This window comes from Pyxicephalus adspersus, chromosome 2 (assembly GCF_032062135.1).
Source record: "Pyxicephalus adspersus chromosome 2, UCB_Pads_2.0, whole genome shotgun sequence".
In the NCBI taxonomy this organism is placed as follows: domain Eukaryota; kingdom Metazoa; phylum Chordata; class Amphibia; order Anura; family Pyxicephalidae; genus Pyxicephalus; species Pyxicephalus adspersus.
In genome coordinates, this window is record NC_092859.1 from 12,638,760 (window position 1) to 12,654,594 (window position 15,835).

The 15,835-nt window shown below is 40.5% G+C and overlaps 1 protein-coding gene across 3 annotated transcripts in view; it reads right to left on the bottom strand.

Moving 5' to 3' along the window:
• Positions 1–8,412: 8,412 nt before the first annotated feature.
• SMARCA4 (SWI/SNF related BAF chromatin remodeling complex subunit ATPase 4) overlaps positions 8,413–15,835 on the bottom strand; it is a 29,479-nt gene continuing 22,056 nt past the window's right edge. For all 3 annotated transcript variants that reach the window (XM_072399569.1, XM_072399570.1, XM_072399571.1), the window contains exons 20-34: positions 15,651–15,764; positions 15,004–15,111; positions 14,826–14,912; positions 14,656–14,702; positions 14,378–14,544; positions 13,774–13,937; positions 13,040–13,267; positions 12,529–12,606; positions 12,204–12,422; positions 11,377–11,627; positions 10,680–10,788; positions 10,487–10,588; positions 9,774–9,906; positions 9,483–9,622; positions 8,413–9,003 (exon numbers count right to left, since the gene is read on the bottom strand). In XM_072399569.1, coding sequence (XP_072255670.1) covers positions 8,971–9,003; positions 9,483–9,622; positions 9,774–9,906; positions 10,487–10,588; positions 10,680–10,788; positions 11,377–11,627; positions 12,204–12,422; positions 12,529–12,606; positions 13,040–13,267; positions 13,774–13,937; positions 14,378–14,544; positions 14,656–14,702; positions 14,826–14,912; positions 15,004–15,111; positions 15,651–15,764 — 1,980 coding nt within the window. In that variant the 3' untranslated portion in view covers positions 8,413–8,970. The remainder of the gene's footprint in view (positions 9,004–9,482; positions 9,623–9,773; positions 9,907–10,486; positions 10,589–10,679; positions 10,789–11,376; positions 11,628–12,203; positions 12,423–12,528; positions 12,607–13,039; positions 13,268–13,773; positions 13,938–14,377; positions 14,545–14,655; positions 14,703–14,825; positions 14,913–15,003; positions 15,112–15,650; positions 15,765–15,835) is intronic.

Sequence of the window (15,835 nt, forward strand, 5' to 3'; positions counted from 1 at the left end):
ATATTCATTATATCTACTAGACCCCTATTCGGACATATTTCTGTAAGTTACAGGTCTACAATTTAAAAAAAAAAATTTCATGAAAACCTGTAACGCTTTTGGTACAGAAATCTAGACATCAGTGTAACGCTCAGGTGGGTAATACGCCTAATAATGAGGATTCCTTCCTTCCCCTTTTGTTCCTATTCGAATCAATTGCTGCAATGTTTTTGCAATTTCTGGCAGTGCTACTTTGGCAGTACAGACACAAATCCAACCTTATTGATCACAGGCTATACATACAATAGTCCTCCTTGTCTGAGCTGATTTGCAAAGTCTTTTTTTATGTATGTTATGTATTTTGATCACACTTCCAAGACAAATGGGTACAGGGAATTGTACTACCACCACAAACTGATTGGACTTTCAAGCTACAGTTTCTGTAGACCCTAAAGTAAAAAAAAAAATAATAAAATAAACCTGTAAAAAAAGTTCCAAGCCCACTGCTGAATACTTTGAGTTTAACTTCATTTAAGGAGAACGTGTGACATTGTGTGGTTGTTCAAACAATTCACAACAATTGTAAAAGCTGCTTGATTTGTTCAAAAGCTTTCAATAGGGATTCAAACAAATGAACATCAAACTAAGAGTATACATTTTCTAAATTAAAGAAAAGTTATTTTTATTAATCCAATCAGTTTTCTAATCAAAATCAAAAAGCCAATATCCGTTGATTGAGCAATAGTTCCCTTTCCTAGCCCAAAGTCCCAGTCTTTTTTTTTTTCAGGTTATTGACTTGTATTTTGAATATGCTTGTTCAGTGTAAAAAACTAATCTGTATCTATTTCTTGAATTTGTACCATGCTTTGGTTTTATACTTGTCCAAGGGCCACCACCTGGCACACCCAACAAGAACATCGGTCACACTGCGGTGAAGATCTGATGGCTCATACTTTTACTTTAAGTTTCAGCCCTTAATAGATCCACCCCTCACCAAACCTGCAGATAGCATAGAGGGTTCATTATTCAATTAGTCCATATCATTAGGTTAAGATTGATGATTACTGAAAACTCCAACATTTGGATGCAGAATGGCCCCTCTCTGTCCTGACAAAAGTGCCCCACTAAAGTGTTGGTAGCACAACAAAAGTACATTCATTTTTCCATCATGTATTACACAAATAATACAACTTCCACTAATCTACCACTAAAAGTATGATTGGTTGCTATAAGCCTTAGTTTGATGCGGCAATTTCCTGCTGCTTTTTAGGTATATTGTTTTGTTGGCAGATTTACTTGTGAATACAAGGTCTGTCTATTAAATACTGATACGGATATAATAGGTGATTTTTATTGATATGACAATTCTAAATCTTACCCCCTTGTATATTCTCTCCATTTACAATTACGCACCAATGCCATCTTGTTTTCCACTGGTGGAAGATGTGGAGCAGATCAGTTTGTCAGCTGTATCAAGATATCCAATGTTTTTATCTTTACTGCATCCATTAACACAAAGCGTGTTCCTTTCAGCACCCATTTCAATTTAGGAAAAAGAAAAAAGTCACCAGGTGCCAATCTGGTGAATATGGAGGATGTCCCAGCGTAGTAATGTGATGAGAGAGCGTTGTCCTGATGAAGAATGAAACCATTTCCCCACATTTCTGCCCGTATTTCTCTCAGCTTTGTCAGAACTTCCTTTTAATAACATTGGGTCACTGTTGTGCCTTCTGGAACCCATTCTGCCAAAATCCCCCCCTTCATGTCACAAAACACGATGAACATGGCTTTGAATTTGTACATGAATTCTAATCAGGTTCTATTTCATCAATTTATATTATTTGGTGAGTGAGTCTATTGCCATGGTCCTGAAGATCATGCTTTTATCTTAATAAGCTAAATTATCCCTTGTTGTCTCCTATACACTCTACTATATGATTTGTACTCTGTTTGGTAGTTGAAGGTGGATTTTGGCTTTTTGTACTGTTCCATACATACTCCTGAAGAAGTGCTCTGCACGAAACGCATTCAGTGATATTACAAAGCGGACTACAGTTGCACATTGGAGATAAATTGTACTATTATTTTAAATAAGCTGTATTTAAAAAACACCAACATATTATGCAGGGCTGTACAATAAATAGGGGTCCAATAAATAGGGGTTGCAAATGTCAACCCGATACAATGACACAGGAGAAGGAGAGGACCCTGCCCAAAAGCTGACCCAAAAACAAATTGGAGATCTGTGAATAAGTTTCCAGTATGGCAATAATTTGTCCTGATTTCTGATATTTGGAAACAGTACCTTGCTGTATTATTATATTAATGTCTCTATAATACTTTTAATCAATAAATATTGTTTTTATGTATGCCTTAACATAGTTACATACAGTAGTTACATAGTAGGATAGGTTGAAAAAAGACATAAGACCATCAAGTTCAACCACTAGGGAAATAAACATATCCCACATATAAAACCCTATAAGACACCGTTGGTCCCATTTTTTCCATTCAATAGTGAATTGAAAGAAGTAAACATCTTCTTTTTCACATAAGTGTATATTCATACACCAGAACCAAATGCACAGCTACATTTGGACTTTTCAGATATATTTAAAAGTATATCTAATGGTTCATTGAACATGTATGCACTGCAGGAATGCCGCGGATGTCTACTGAATCCTTAGGGACTTGAGCAGCTTCTCAAGTATGTCTGCAGTCCCTGACCATCTCCTATTCCAGTGGTTGCCAATCTTTCAGACCTTATGGACCACTAAAGCCAAGGAACTGCACAGGCGCGGGGAGCCGTGTGTCACTCAAAGAGGAAGAAACTTCCCCCAGAGTGACGTCATGATGCCAGAACCTGGCCACTCTCCAGGACCTGGCCACAGAAAGTAGCACGGGGCTGTGGAGGCAACAAACGTCCCAGCACTATTGTCCCCCCAGGATGTTTAGCAGGCAGGTCTGAGCCTGCAATGGGAGAGTGGGTGGGTTGTGTCCATACAGGGGACAGAGCTTCGGACCACCAAGATTTTCTCACAGACCACTGGTTAGCGACCACTGTCCTATACCATGTCTTTAGTTTCTTAACATCTCCTGTAGTAAATCCACAGTCCCTGACCAACTTCCTAGTAAATCACCATGTCTTTAGTTTCTTAACATCTCCTGTAGTAAATCCACAGTCCCTGACCAACTTCCTAGTAAATCCGTAGATTCTTACCAATTCTTGTAGTAAATCCGCAGTGTCTGACTACATTATTAAAGTATACCAAGGTGATTTATAAATATGAAAAAGTACACTGACTCCTTTATATAAAGGAGGAGAATCAATTACTGTCATTATAACACATGGACCCAAAAGATTCTCCATCAGGAATGTTTCAGCAAATGTCAAATAAATATATCTCTTGATGGCAAATGATGGCAATCCTTAACCCACACCATTTTCTCCTAATTCTTGTTTAAATAAATAAAAAAACATGAACATCTCCCAAGCATGGGTTTGAAGGATTCATCTACTTACATTGCTGCCCTCAAATTGTTGGATGGCCAATATTGCCACTTTTATATAAGGAACCAGGTTAAGGTTTGATGGGTATAGAATACTAATGGCTATGGAAAGTTTTATTGACATCCTCAGTCTTTAGAATTCTCTTCATTTTTCATAAGAAGCATTGGGGAAAGTGTCCTCCATGGAAAGAGGGCTGACGAAGATTAAGCTCAAAAACCAAGAAGGCTTTGAGGAACCTTCGGTGTTAAAGCTGCTTACTCCATAACTCAAATACCACCCATATATGAGTGAGATGCAGATTTATTTAAAGCAATGCAAACAGAACAATTTACAGGGTACAAAGCACGTTAAATATACAACAGTGGGATCTTACACCAAGGAAGACCATTCCCTGCACCCTCATCCCGTAATATAATTATAACATCTCTGTACTGGATGCATTGGGAATATTACTCGCTGTGCCACATGTAAGGATGGGAACTGGAGGCAGCCCTACAAAGCAAGTCCAAGATCAGTGGCTTAGGCATTTGTCCAAATCTGTAAACAAGAAAAAAAATGTTTAAATGAAGTTCCAGAAATAAGAACAATGGAAATCATTCTTAAATCACAGAAAGATCTGGACCCACCCAATTCTAAAGTTCAAGGGTCAGTTTCTACTTTCTATGGCACCAGTTCTTGTCCTTTACAATTCTCCTCATCTGAGCTATCGTTACAGTCTTCATAGCCATCACAAGTCCATTTCTTGGGGATGCAGATGGTGGAGCTCCAGCAGTTGAAGAAGTTCAGATTGGAGGTTGTGGCTGAGCACAAATCTTCATCGCTGCCATCATCACAGAAGGTTATGTGAAATACACATTCCACTGTGACACTGAAACTGGTTGTCGGAGGTGCAGGCTTTACAAAACAATGCAGACAAGTTTTAAGGTTAGATATGCAGCATATGTGAACAAATTTATTGTTTTGGCCTTTAGAGAATATTCATAAACTTGTAACAACCTGGGAGCTGCTTTGTTTTTTTTTTTTTATTTCAGTGGATCAATAACCAATTGAAAGATGTCAATGGTTCTACAAGTGCTGTTCTTAAAGCAGCATTAGACATGGAATTATTGTTACACAAAAGAAACAATCGATTAGTGTCCAAGCCCCATTCTGGGGTAAAAGCCCTGAGACTGAGAACCATTACTGGAAATAGATAACAGAGGGCATCTTTATATTCTATATCACTGTCACCATGGTTTATTTCATGCCTGTGTGATTCCCCAAATCTTATAAAACCTCTTTTATCGCCTTGTTTCTCAATGGTCCCCAATGTGTGCACAGCTCAGCGTATAATACCATGGGAAGATGGTGGCACTATTTCTATTAATCTATTGGGTATCCTAATCAAAAACCTAAGATATCATTTTCTTTCAGATAAACTCTGTTTTACAGTTCATCAGCATGCTTGTGGTTATACCACCATATGATCTCTCGTTCCTTCTTTCTGCATATTGGAGTAAGTCTATTTGCAATATCCAGTATTCTCCATAAGCAAAATATGATCTTGGGGGGATTGAGGAGTTGACATCTGGCATGGAATTAGAAATAGGGATATTGAGTGATCTAATTATATGGATATAACCTGAGAAGGTGCTTTAGTATATGATCTCTGAGTCCTAATTATCTTTGTAGCGCAATGAAATCCATAGACTTCATAATACAGCCCTCTAAAATGTACAAACCAGGATATTGGCTTGATTGCAGATATCAACATTGTCAGACTGACTCCCCCTTAGATCTGCTGATTGTTCATGTAACTATTTTACCAGTTTTATCATTCCTGATGAAATCTAGCTAGCGAAACGCATCGGATACTGTATGAGATTGGATGTATAGTCTATGTTTTTGTTACTTCTTTTTTTTCTTTGCAGTGACAAAGGTGGATTATGCCCAAAATAAGTTTTCCTAGTAATAAGTACAGGAATTCCAGGAACTAATGTGACTGCATTATGTGATACACAGGTAATAAGCACCTTTCTAGCACTGCAAATGGCACATAGACTGGTGGACATACCCTTCTTCCATTACTATGCAACATGTGCTATCCTCCAATACAACAAGACCACCTGCCACTAGTTTTGCAAAAAGCTCTACTTTTTCTGCACAACCATTTGACACGGCCATCACAGTATAATTCGGTTAGTGGCAGGATAACCTGACAATGAATATGTGGTCCAGTAAGCATGGGCAGGAGATTTACGTATGCTTTAGAAGACATGGGGTGAATCTAGTGGTGGCTGAACTGTAAGCCACAATGGATATGTGGTACCACCAAGATATTTTTGAGATTTGCTTGCCTCGATCACATCCACCCATAAAAGCACCCAACAGAGCTCTACACAGATTATAACTTTTAAAAAGATGCCATACTGTGCCTAACCCAGGATATTTGTGCCATTTTAACCTACAGTGGCTCGATGAAGCAACAAAGGTTGGTGACACCATTCCCACAAGTCCCAAGACTTGCAGAAAATGGGACTCCAGTTTTCAGCTGGAGTCACCTAAAGAGTAAGAGAATGAAGAGGATAATAGCATGCAATACCAGCTTGGCAGAGCGCAACAACACAGGTGGAATCTCTTTGGTCAAGAAAGGAAAGCTTTCTTTCAGTTTCATGTCTCCATTCATAAGACACAGGTGGAGCAATAGGATAACAAGGCCTTGATTTTCTACCCCCCACAAACCCGTTATGATCTATGGATGAGACGATCAGCACAACAGAAATATAGTTGGGCCACATGGACCCGAGTCCTTTGTAGTCACCGAGTGCCTTGATATTGCTCTACTTACAAAATACCCATAATATAGGTTACAACAAAACACTGACCATTTCTGGGTGGCTGCCCTCTTGGATCCAAGCTACAAAGGCAAATGTCAGGACTCGTTGGAGAAGGTATGTGTCACTAAAGAGAAGTACATTGAAGCTTATACACATCCATTCCTGCTGACAAGGATCCATGTGGTAGCTCTGTGGCAGAAAAGCAAGACGCAGCAGTAGCACCATCACTTTTAATGGATGTGGCCACACAGCAGTTTCACTTATTTTTCCAGAAGCAATCAAACTCACTCGTTGACCATCGTGGCCAGGCAGTGACAGCTCCAGGTTTGGGCATATCTTCGGCCCCAGAAGTGAAGAGCAAATGCAGCATAGAGTGTACAAGGTGGACAAATGCTCTGCCTTCAATCCTTGTAGTCACAGCTCCTAAACCGAGTATAGGCTCAGATCTACTGGTTCCACATGTCAATGAAGCCTAACAGCCAAGCAACTAGACTTCAGAATTAAAGGTCAGTTGCTTTTTGCATGTTTTAATCTAAACCTATGATCTGAAGAATCCTGTTCTAGGACACCAGAAGCAATGACAACCATGGAGCGATAAGCAGTGAGGAAGATGACCCCAGGAAGGTGCAAATCTGTGTACCAGTCAGGATGATGGCTGTGTACAGATATCCAAGTTTAGCAGAAGCAATCTTAATTTTTATTATATATTTTTTGCAGGTTGCGCGTAACCCCTAATAAAACTTGTGTTTGGCTTCCTAATTAAAAAAAAAAAAAGCTGGGAATGAAGAAATAAAACAAAAAGCTGAATCAGTTAGCCAAGCGGAAATTCAGGGTGCATGTAAACGATAATACATTTTTTTATGTACATTTTGCTCTGATAAAGTGGAAATAAACTCTGCTTAGCAAAAGTACTGATTGGGCAGGCTTTTTTCTTCCTGTCAGAAGTCTATTATGTCTGTGTACATTTACTAAAGCAGTGTTTCCCAACCTTACTTAGTCGCGGCACATATTTTACAATTAGAAAAATCCCACAGAACACCACCAAAAAGTCAGACACGTAAATTAGCTACCTGCTGCCATCTAGTGGAAGAGTTTTTTTTGGTTTTGCCTATCACTATACATCGCTGGTATAGACAAATGAAGACAAATTTTTTGCCGTAAATAAATCATTTTGGGACCAATTAACTGAAATTGGATAATTTCCCACGATACACCCGAAGATCTCTCAAGGCACACTAGTGTGCCACGGAACAGCGGTTGAAAAACACTGTACTAAAGCAATGTCATTGCCATCTGATGGTCAATAAAGATGGCGGAAGACACAAAGATGACACCAGGTACAACTGAGTTACGAGGGACCACTTTGGCAAGAGTGTCAATGTGCAAATGTTTTCAATTCCCTCCATTGCATGGCACCACATTGCATAAAAACACACTACGGTGTGCTGTGGGGTACGACTTTGGTCTTTCATTGTGTACTGGCCAGAAAAGTTCGACACTACCCATAGGGAGGAGATTGAGTTTGAGTAGTTTAGCAGAAGACATCCAGGCAGGGCACCATTTAGGTTCAATTCCACTGGCTGGTAAACAGAGGTATATGTATTTCATCCATATATTTATTTGTCCCCCCAACCCCTCTAGCAAGACAATAATGGGGAAATAATCAGCCGCAGGGCAGTCTATAAGCAACAGAAGTAACTAGTATTTTGCTCTTTTTCCCCTCAGGTCAAGGAACATTACTAAGGGAAGGGACTGGAACAACAAAACACAAGCAGCACTTGAATCCTCTGAACCAGCAAGGTACCAGAAATGGTGGGGATTATGGTAGTGGTGCAGTGGGGACGGGTTAGGGGTATTCATGTCACAAAGTGCCCTGCCTCCCCATGGCCAAGGTATTGCCCATTATTGTCTTCATCCAGTAAACAAGGGGACACAACACAGCCTAGGGGTTCCCGCCAAACCCTCCCCAATTACGAAGAAATAATCCCAATTAACACAGACATTCATCGCTCCTCTCGTTTTGAGGATTTCAGAATTTTATTTAGATTTTTCTCCCACAACATAAAAAAAAGAAAAAGAAAAGTATATAAAAAGATACACATCTGGTCGAGGTATTTCATCTTCTTTTAATTTATAACTGTTTGAAATCCAGTGACACTGACACACGTACATACAGCTACCACAGCCCACCCCCTCCCCGTGCAGCGAGAGGAGGTGGGGCTTATTTTTGACCTGTCTTTTTGTAAAATACAGTACTAATGAGTGGATTGCTACCTGCATGCATCCACGGGCTGACACTACAGTGATTTCCATACTGTAACTCAAACAGTACTGCCATAAAAAGAAAAAAAAATATATTTATATATAATCAAAAGTCAGAATCCTTTGAACCTATCCTGAGAGGCCTAGTGGTTCGGCCAGATAGTTAATGCTTTTGTTTTGTTTTGAGAGATGCTACAGGCGGTACTTCCCTAGAACTCCTCAGTTATATAAATATGGAAGAATTTCATTTTGTACAGTTCACTACATTTCTGGCTACCCGTTAGCGTCCTACGGAAAGAGAAGGGCGTATGCTGGGAGGGAAGAAGGGTCTGGAATGGGCGATCCGGTGGCACGCAGTGGAATGAATCGGTGCGGTCATAGGAATGTTCTGGTAGGTAGGCATCAGTCATCTTCGGTGCCGCTTCCTGAGCGTTCCTACAAAGAGCAGAACACGTGACAAATATAAGCAAGTAAACTGACAAAATGGGAAACTGTGGAAGATCTGGGATCCGAGGATTTATTTTCAAAAACATTTTAAAGGATAACTGAACTTTGCTGAACTTTGCTGATAACTGAATGGAACTCCCTATCAAGGGTGTATTATTAGGTATACCTAATTGCCATGACCCCAACTGCTCTCCCCTTATGCAAACCAAAAAAGCTCAACCCTTATTATAAACGCTAGGTCCAAGTCTTAGATTGTAAGCTTTTCTGGACAGGGTCCACCCCTTCCTGTGCCTATTTAATGTACAGAGCTGCTTAATATGTTGATGCTATATAAATCCTGTTTATTAATATGTTCAGGCTGGCGAATGTCACTCTAGTTTTTACATAAGACAACAGTCAAGGACACGGCAGGTAACAGTTAATAGAGGATTTGATGCAGGCTTGCATTATCCAATCACCAAACTCACCTCTTCTTGCTCCTCCTCAGTGTCGTCATCACTGACCACAGGCTTGGCCCTGCAACCCCTGCTGGTGCGCCGGCGCCCCTTCATACGCTCCTGCATTTTCTCCTTACGACCAAGCTTAATCTTCACTTTAACGGAACGAGCTGCAAGATGGATTGAGACGAAAAGAAGCATGGTTAGATAATAGGAAGATTGTTTTAGAAGAGAAATGTCTATTTAATATTTTCAGACATTGCATCAGAATTGGACATTGCTTATAAATTCAAACACCAAATATTTATACTGAATTCTTACACTCAGATTCTGAGCCTTCCTCTTCTACTTCCTCCTCCTCTTCACTTTCTTCACCTTCACTATCCTCCTCCTTCTCAATCTTCTGCCTCACACTGGTGAAGACGGACTGTAACACAATGGAGTCTTCGTATATCTAAGTAACAGGAAAAAAGAGTTATTAACAGAAGATGTGCCAAAATAATAGTAATAACTTGAAATTGAAATCAGAGTATCCGTAGGATGGCAGCATTTGTTTGGACTGGAAAGGCAAAGTCCGAATACAAAGATCAGAAAGCCAAATAGGAATAAACAGCACATAAATGTAGAAAGCAATCTGCACAATGAAGGCAGACAATGTACAAAAGTCCTGCATTCTGGTTGAAGGGTACACTATACCCAGCACTGGTCCTTCCATACAGTTTGTGTGTTACCATGATAAAATTACAGTGCTAGGCTCTGATGGGCTCATTATCATTCATTCCAAGGATCTAAACACCCTTTGCACAACTTACACTGGCCACTAGCAATGGGATAAGGCTCAGTGATAAGATGTGAGATTTTAAAATCCTCCTCAATATATCCCAATTTTTGTAAGCTAAGAAATGTATTTCTTGTTTTCCCCCATTCGAACCAAAAACTGTTCAAAAAGCTCGTAAACCCATTAAAACTATGGTGGATATTAAGCCATAGTCGATGATACAACTATCATATGTGAAGGATTCTGAAGCACATACCAGGGAACCTTCAAGGTTGAAGGTCTGAGCATTCTGGCACAGAAGCATGACGTCTTTTTCCAAATCATTCAGGCTGCGGTATTTGTGATTCCTGATCCTCTCCTGGAGAAGAATGCGGAAGACATATTAGCCACATTTAGGTACAAATATGTAACAGACATCAATGACAACATCCACAGGTTTTCTAATATACCTTGATCTTTCTAAAGTCCACAGGTTTACGAATCAGCTCATAATACTCTGGAAGTTCTTTGCGGGAAGGCAGCTGAATGAAGACCTCGCTCAGCTGACGTCCTGTAGCACTAAATCAGAAAAGTAGACAATTTTAATACACGTTAAGTTGAAAGCTAAAATCCAACTCCCACTCAAAGAAGTTGGTGGTGGCATTTTATGTTTAATGAGCAAAGTTCTTTCTCTCTCTTTGCTGCCCGGTCCCGCCCTGCAGCCTAAGGCTGGGGAGCAGATGCCTGGCCAGAATCTGCTTCCCCTGGCCTCGCGTTCCCAACTTTCACACGCTGAGACGCAGATGCCAGCCAACATCTGTATAGCCTGGCGATGCCCGGCGTTGAGAAGCAGATGCCGGGCATTGCTGGAGGATTGCTGGAACGTGGGAAACAGGTAGGACTTGCTAAACTCCCTGGCAATTGCACCCCGAGTGTGGCTCAGGGTTACCGCTTTTGGCACTGAAATTAACCTTGAGCCTCACTCGGGAATACCGCAAGGGAGGTTAAAAACACCAGTTTGTATAGTGCAGTCTAACGCAGCGTCAAAGAAAAGGATTCTAAAACTCTATATTAAAAGTTGTTGACCCTGTAGTAGGTTTTTTGCTCATACATTTACATCTGCATGACCATTTACATTATAATTGGTACTCTTATGACCTCTCTCACCTGTCTTTGTACTTGATGACTGCATCCACAATTTTCTTCATCTTCTTGGTGAGGTTTGGAGGGTTGGGGGAGAGCTTTTCAGCTGGCGGTCTTCCTCTCTTCTTCTTCTTGCCTTCATCGTCTCTCTCCCTGTTCCGCGTGCTAGTGGTGGGAGTAGACATCCCTGGGTCTATATCTCTCTTCCGCTTTCGGGTGGTCTTCTTCTGACGTACCTCCTCCTCGATCTCCTCCAATGTACCCTCTTCAATGGCCTATGCAGACAGAATCACAATAAATACACCTGAACGTGAGCGGCACACAAATCCTGTAGTTTCTGTCTTGAAAACCATGCCTAGTTGTCATGCCCATTCTTTTTTTTCTCAACTCAACTAACTCAAGTCATTGACACTAAAAGTATGCAAAAACAGGACTTTTGACTTTTCCCATGACTAACCTGATCTGCATACCCAGGTCAAAAAAATCAATGCCAGAAGGAACAACCAAGCAACTTTAAGGTATGTAACAGCAGCTCACATGCGTTTCAATATTTCTTTTGATAGCATGTCAACCTTATCATATTTTTTATATTAGGTTAACTAAATTGTAGATCAAATGGTCTCAGGCTACTCTAAGCACTGTGGCGACTTTTTGTAATTATAGACCAGAAATGGAGATGAGGATCTGCCTACTGGAGGATTCTGGAACTGCACACAGACAGTTGTGGTCAGCGAAAAAGTTTGCGCCTGAATGGCCAGGCTATGAAAATGGCATTTTATTTACACCCTACAACTACCTAAAGTCATAATTTATCTTCAAATAAATATGGCAACTATAAAATAGGAACTCACCTTCAGCCACTGTTTCTCTGTGAGAGAGTCACTGTAATCCACCTCCTTCCTGTTACGGGATCCCCGTCCAAACATCTTCTCTTCCTCCTCCTCACAGGTAAGACGTTCCACCTCAGCATCATCTTTAATGATCCAAGATGGCAGCTCATCCTCCTCCATCAATCGAGGTCTGCGCTTGGGATTGCGGGCTTCCTCTCGCCGCCTGTCCAGATCCATTCGCTAAAATGGGATGGCGGCCATGAGAAATGGGACCAGTTGACAACAAGGTTGGCAAACAAACACTTCATATAAGTTACGGGAAGCTTTATATTCAAGAAACACCTACCATGAACAAATCAAACTCCTCCTCATGTCTTGCTATCATTTGATTCACAGTCTCATCATCAGGTACTTCATCTTCCTCCTGCAAGGGCAAAGATGTACTGAATGAGATTATCAGCCTAGGCGTCACAAATAGGAGGAAAAGACAACTGAGGAATAGGAAGCAAAGGATACCAGAGAAGAGAAGTGCAAGGGAAAGGAACTTAAACAGCAGAGGAAATGGTAGATAATGAAACCGACAGGTGAAAGAAGAGAAAGACCATGGACATTGAAGAAAATGAAATGTTCCGGAAAGAAAAGAAGGCAGCAGAAGAAGAGCAAAGGAAAAGAAACAGCAGAGAGGATGGAAGGGAAAGAAAAGAATCCGGAAGGGAAACTAAAATAAGGGGGTGGTAGACACTAACAAATACAAAAAGGACAGTGTTGAAAGGAAGCAAATATTGAGAAAGGAAAAGGAAGTGGAAGACAGACAGCAGTAAGGGAAGACAAATGTGAAGGAATGGGGTTGTGCTGACCTCGTCCTGTTCCTCATGCTCCAGAATTGCCTGCAAGAAAGCCTTTCTCTCATGGCTGGAAGATTTCTGATCAAACATTCCAGCCTGGATGACCTTCTGATCCACATTCAGCTTGTACTTCGCCGCAGCCAGGATTTTCTCCTCCACACTGTTAACTGTGCACAGACGTAGGACACGTACCTCATTCTGCTGTCCAATGCGGTGAGCTCTATCCTGAGCTTGCAAATCCTATTTGAAAAGTGATAGGGACAATATTACCGAGCTGTTACCAAGTGCATACCTGCAACCTAAAAAGGTACAAAACTCTGGAATCCTTACCCACAAAAAGCAGAGGGCAAACAACTAGTAATTAGCATTGCCTTTGGTCCACTGGCACTAGGTGCATGTGAAAAGTGGGCATTTTAAAGAAATCGTACTTTGCCTTCTCCAGTGAGGAAAGCTCATTCCAAATCTCCTCTGACTATGAAAGGTGGCTATGCCTTACATGTTACATTGCAGACATACAGATATGAGATTCCAGGTTTACATCTGTGCACCTGTACTTCCCATACCTCCTGGCTCTACAGAAGTAAAGACTTAGCTGCCTTCTTTTGCTCATGTATGTGGAGGTCACATTGTTAAATCAGATCCAACGGACCTCTTCAAAGATTAACTCTAGAAAGTGAACTGAGCGATCTCAGAGTTTTATAGACCATTACAGATTTACTAGAAGCAATTTCATCTCGCCTGTATACCTGATGTGGATTCCAGTCACTGTCAAAGATAATGACGGTGTCCGCAGACTGCAAATTGAGACCTAAGCCTCCAGCACGAGTACTGAGCAGGAAGATGAAGTATTCTGAGGAAGGCTCATTGAAGGTTTTCAATAACATTCCACGGTCTTCTGCTTTTGTAGTACCTGTGGAAAATTTAGAAGAGAATGTGAATGTTGTGGATTTTGTTACCAGAGACATAACGAGCCTTAGTTTAACCTCCCAGAGTAAATTGTTTAGGTAATTTTTCTACCAATCGTTTTTTATTTACACTTTAACTCTAAACATACAGCTTAATACAAGGATAAATTATTACATATTTGAAATGTCTCTCCACCCCAGAAATAGCCAGCATTGAAGATTATGTCACAGTCTTGCTGCATCCTAGCATGCTCCCAGTAATCAGGCATAATTAGTAACTGTTTTTTGCTCCTCCCTAGTTTTTATCAAAGCTTCCCCACAATTAATGGATTACAATGTAATTTGTCACATCTGAAGTCTAAAATCCACGGACGATGACCTCACATTACCAGAATAGGGTTCAGTAAAGTTTTTGCAGCCTAGTTTATGTGACTTATGCCCTTACCATCCAATCTGAGGTATTTAAAGCCACGATAAGCAAAATAATCCTCCATGATGGTCATGAGAGTGGTCATTTGACAGAAAAGCAGAACTTTGTGGTTGGTGGCTCGCAATTTAGGAAGGATGCGGTCAAGGAGCTCAAACTTTCCAGAAGCACGGTAGAGGTCCTGCCTGTAAAGGGCAGAAGGGAAAGCTTTAGCTGAGTGAAGGCTCATCATAATGCAGTCACTTTCTTAGAAAATAATTTGTTATTATTAGAAATAAAAGATGGATTATACTCACCCCTGCACAATGCCTCCTGTGAAGCCTAAGTGTTCAGAAAAGGATTCCTGCAAAGAAATGATGCCAGCTTAGTGCCCCCTAGGGGAGAAGGGTAACAATTTTCTTAAAAGAGAGGGGAGCCTTGTATCTCACATGTACAAGGCAGCACTGATCACCACGTATAAGCTCACCTCAATATGCTGGAACATGTATGGGTGATTGCAGATTTTCCTCAGCTGCATGATAGTGTTCATCAAGGTCTTCGTACCACCTTTACCCTAAAGGAAAAGAAAAACATTTATTTAACCAACACACGAACACTTCACTCCAAGGAAGAACCAACACCAGAGGCACAGCCAACAATCCTACCTTTTTATCCTTCTCTGAGCCGTCTGTAAGGAGAACACCCTTGGCCTGCATGTGTCTGTACAAAACTCTTTGTAATGCAGACATGTCGCATTTAATGACGTACTCAACCTAAAAGATTTGGAAAACATTCTTATTTAAGAAAGGACAAAAATACACATGAAAAAGAGAACAGAATTTTTTTTTACAAATTCGCCTTTATTATGTCCAAGCAAATCAAGTAATCTGGCATACACTGCACTTCTCTCTCCTGTTCCCCTCCCTACTGTACTATGAAAGATTGCTACTAGAAAGATTGGATAATATACAAGATACAACTGTAGGTAGACAAAACTCCATGAATATCATCAAGAAAGTATCAATTGCATTTCTGTGTTTGTGTATTACATGATGAGCTAGAAAGAGTAAGAACAAATACATTAAAAAGGAGCCCTTCATATAACAGAGGAAAATCCTTTCTGTTCTACTTCTCACTCTATCTACTTTTGCATACACATCCAGATAATCTTTGCAGGAATAATGAGGGTGACTAGCACCGGCTTTACCAAATAGAGAAACCAACAGTTGAATAACTTATTTTTAATCTCATGAGCTGCATATTATTTATGGTGCACAATCAGGTTTAAGCTGACAATTTATAAAAGCCTTACCTTTTCTGGCAGCTGAGCTTCTACTTCTTTCTTAAGCCTTCGAAGCAAGAATGGACGAAGGACTTTGTGAAGACGACGAATAATTAGAATCGTTTCTTCTTCATTTAAGTCCACCTGTATAGAAAGGAAAACAAAAATTCAACTACTGACCCAGTGGCAGTGATCACCAGAATAGAGAAGTTGAA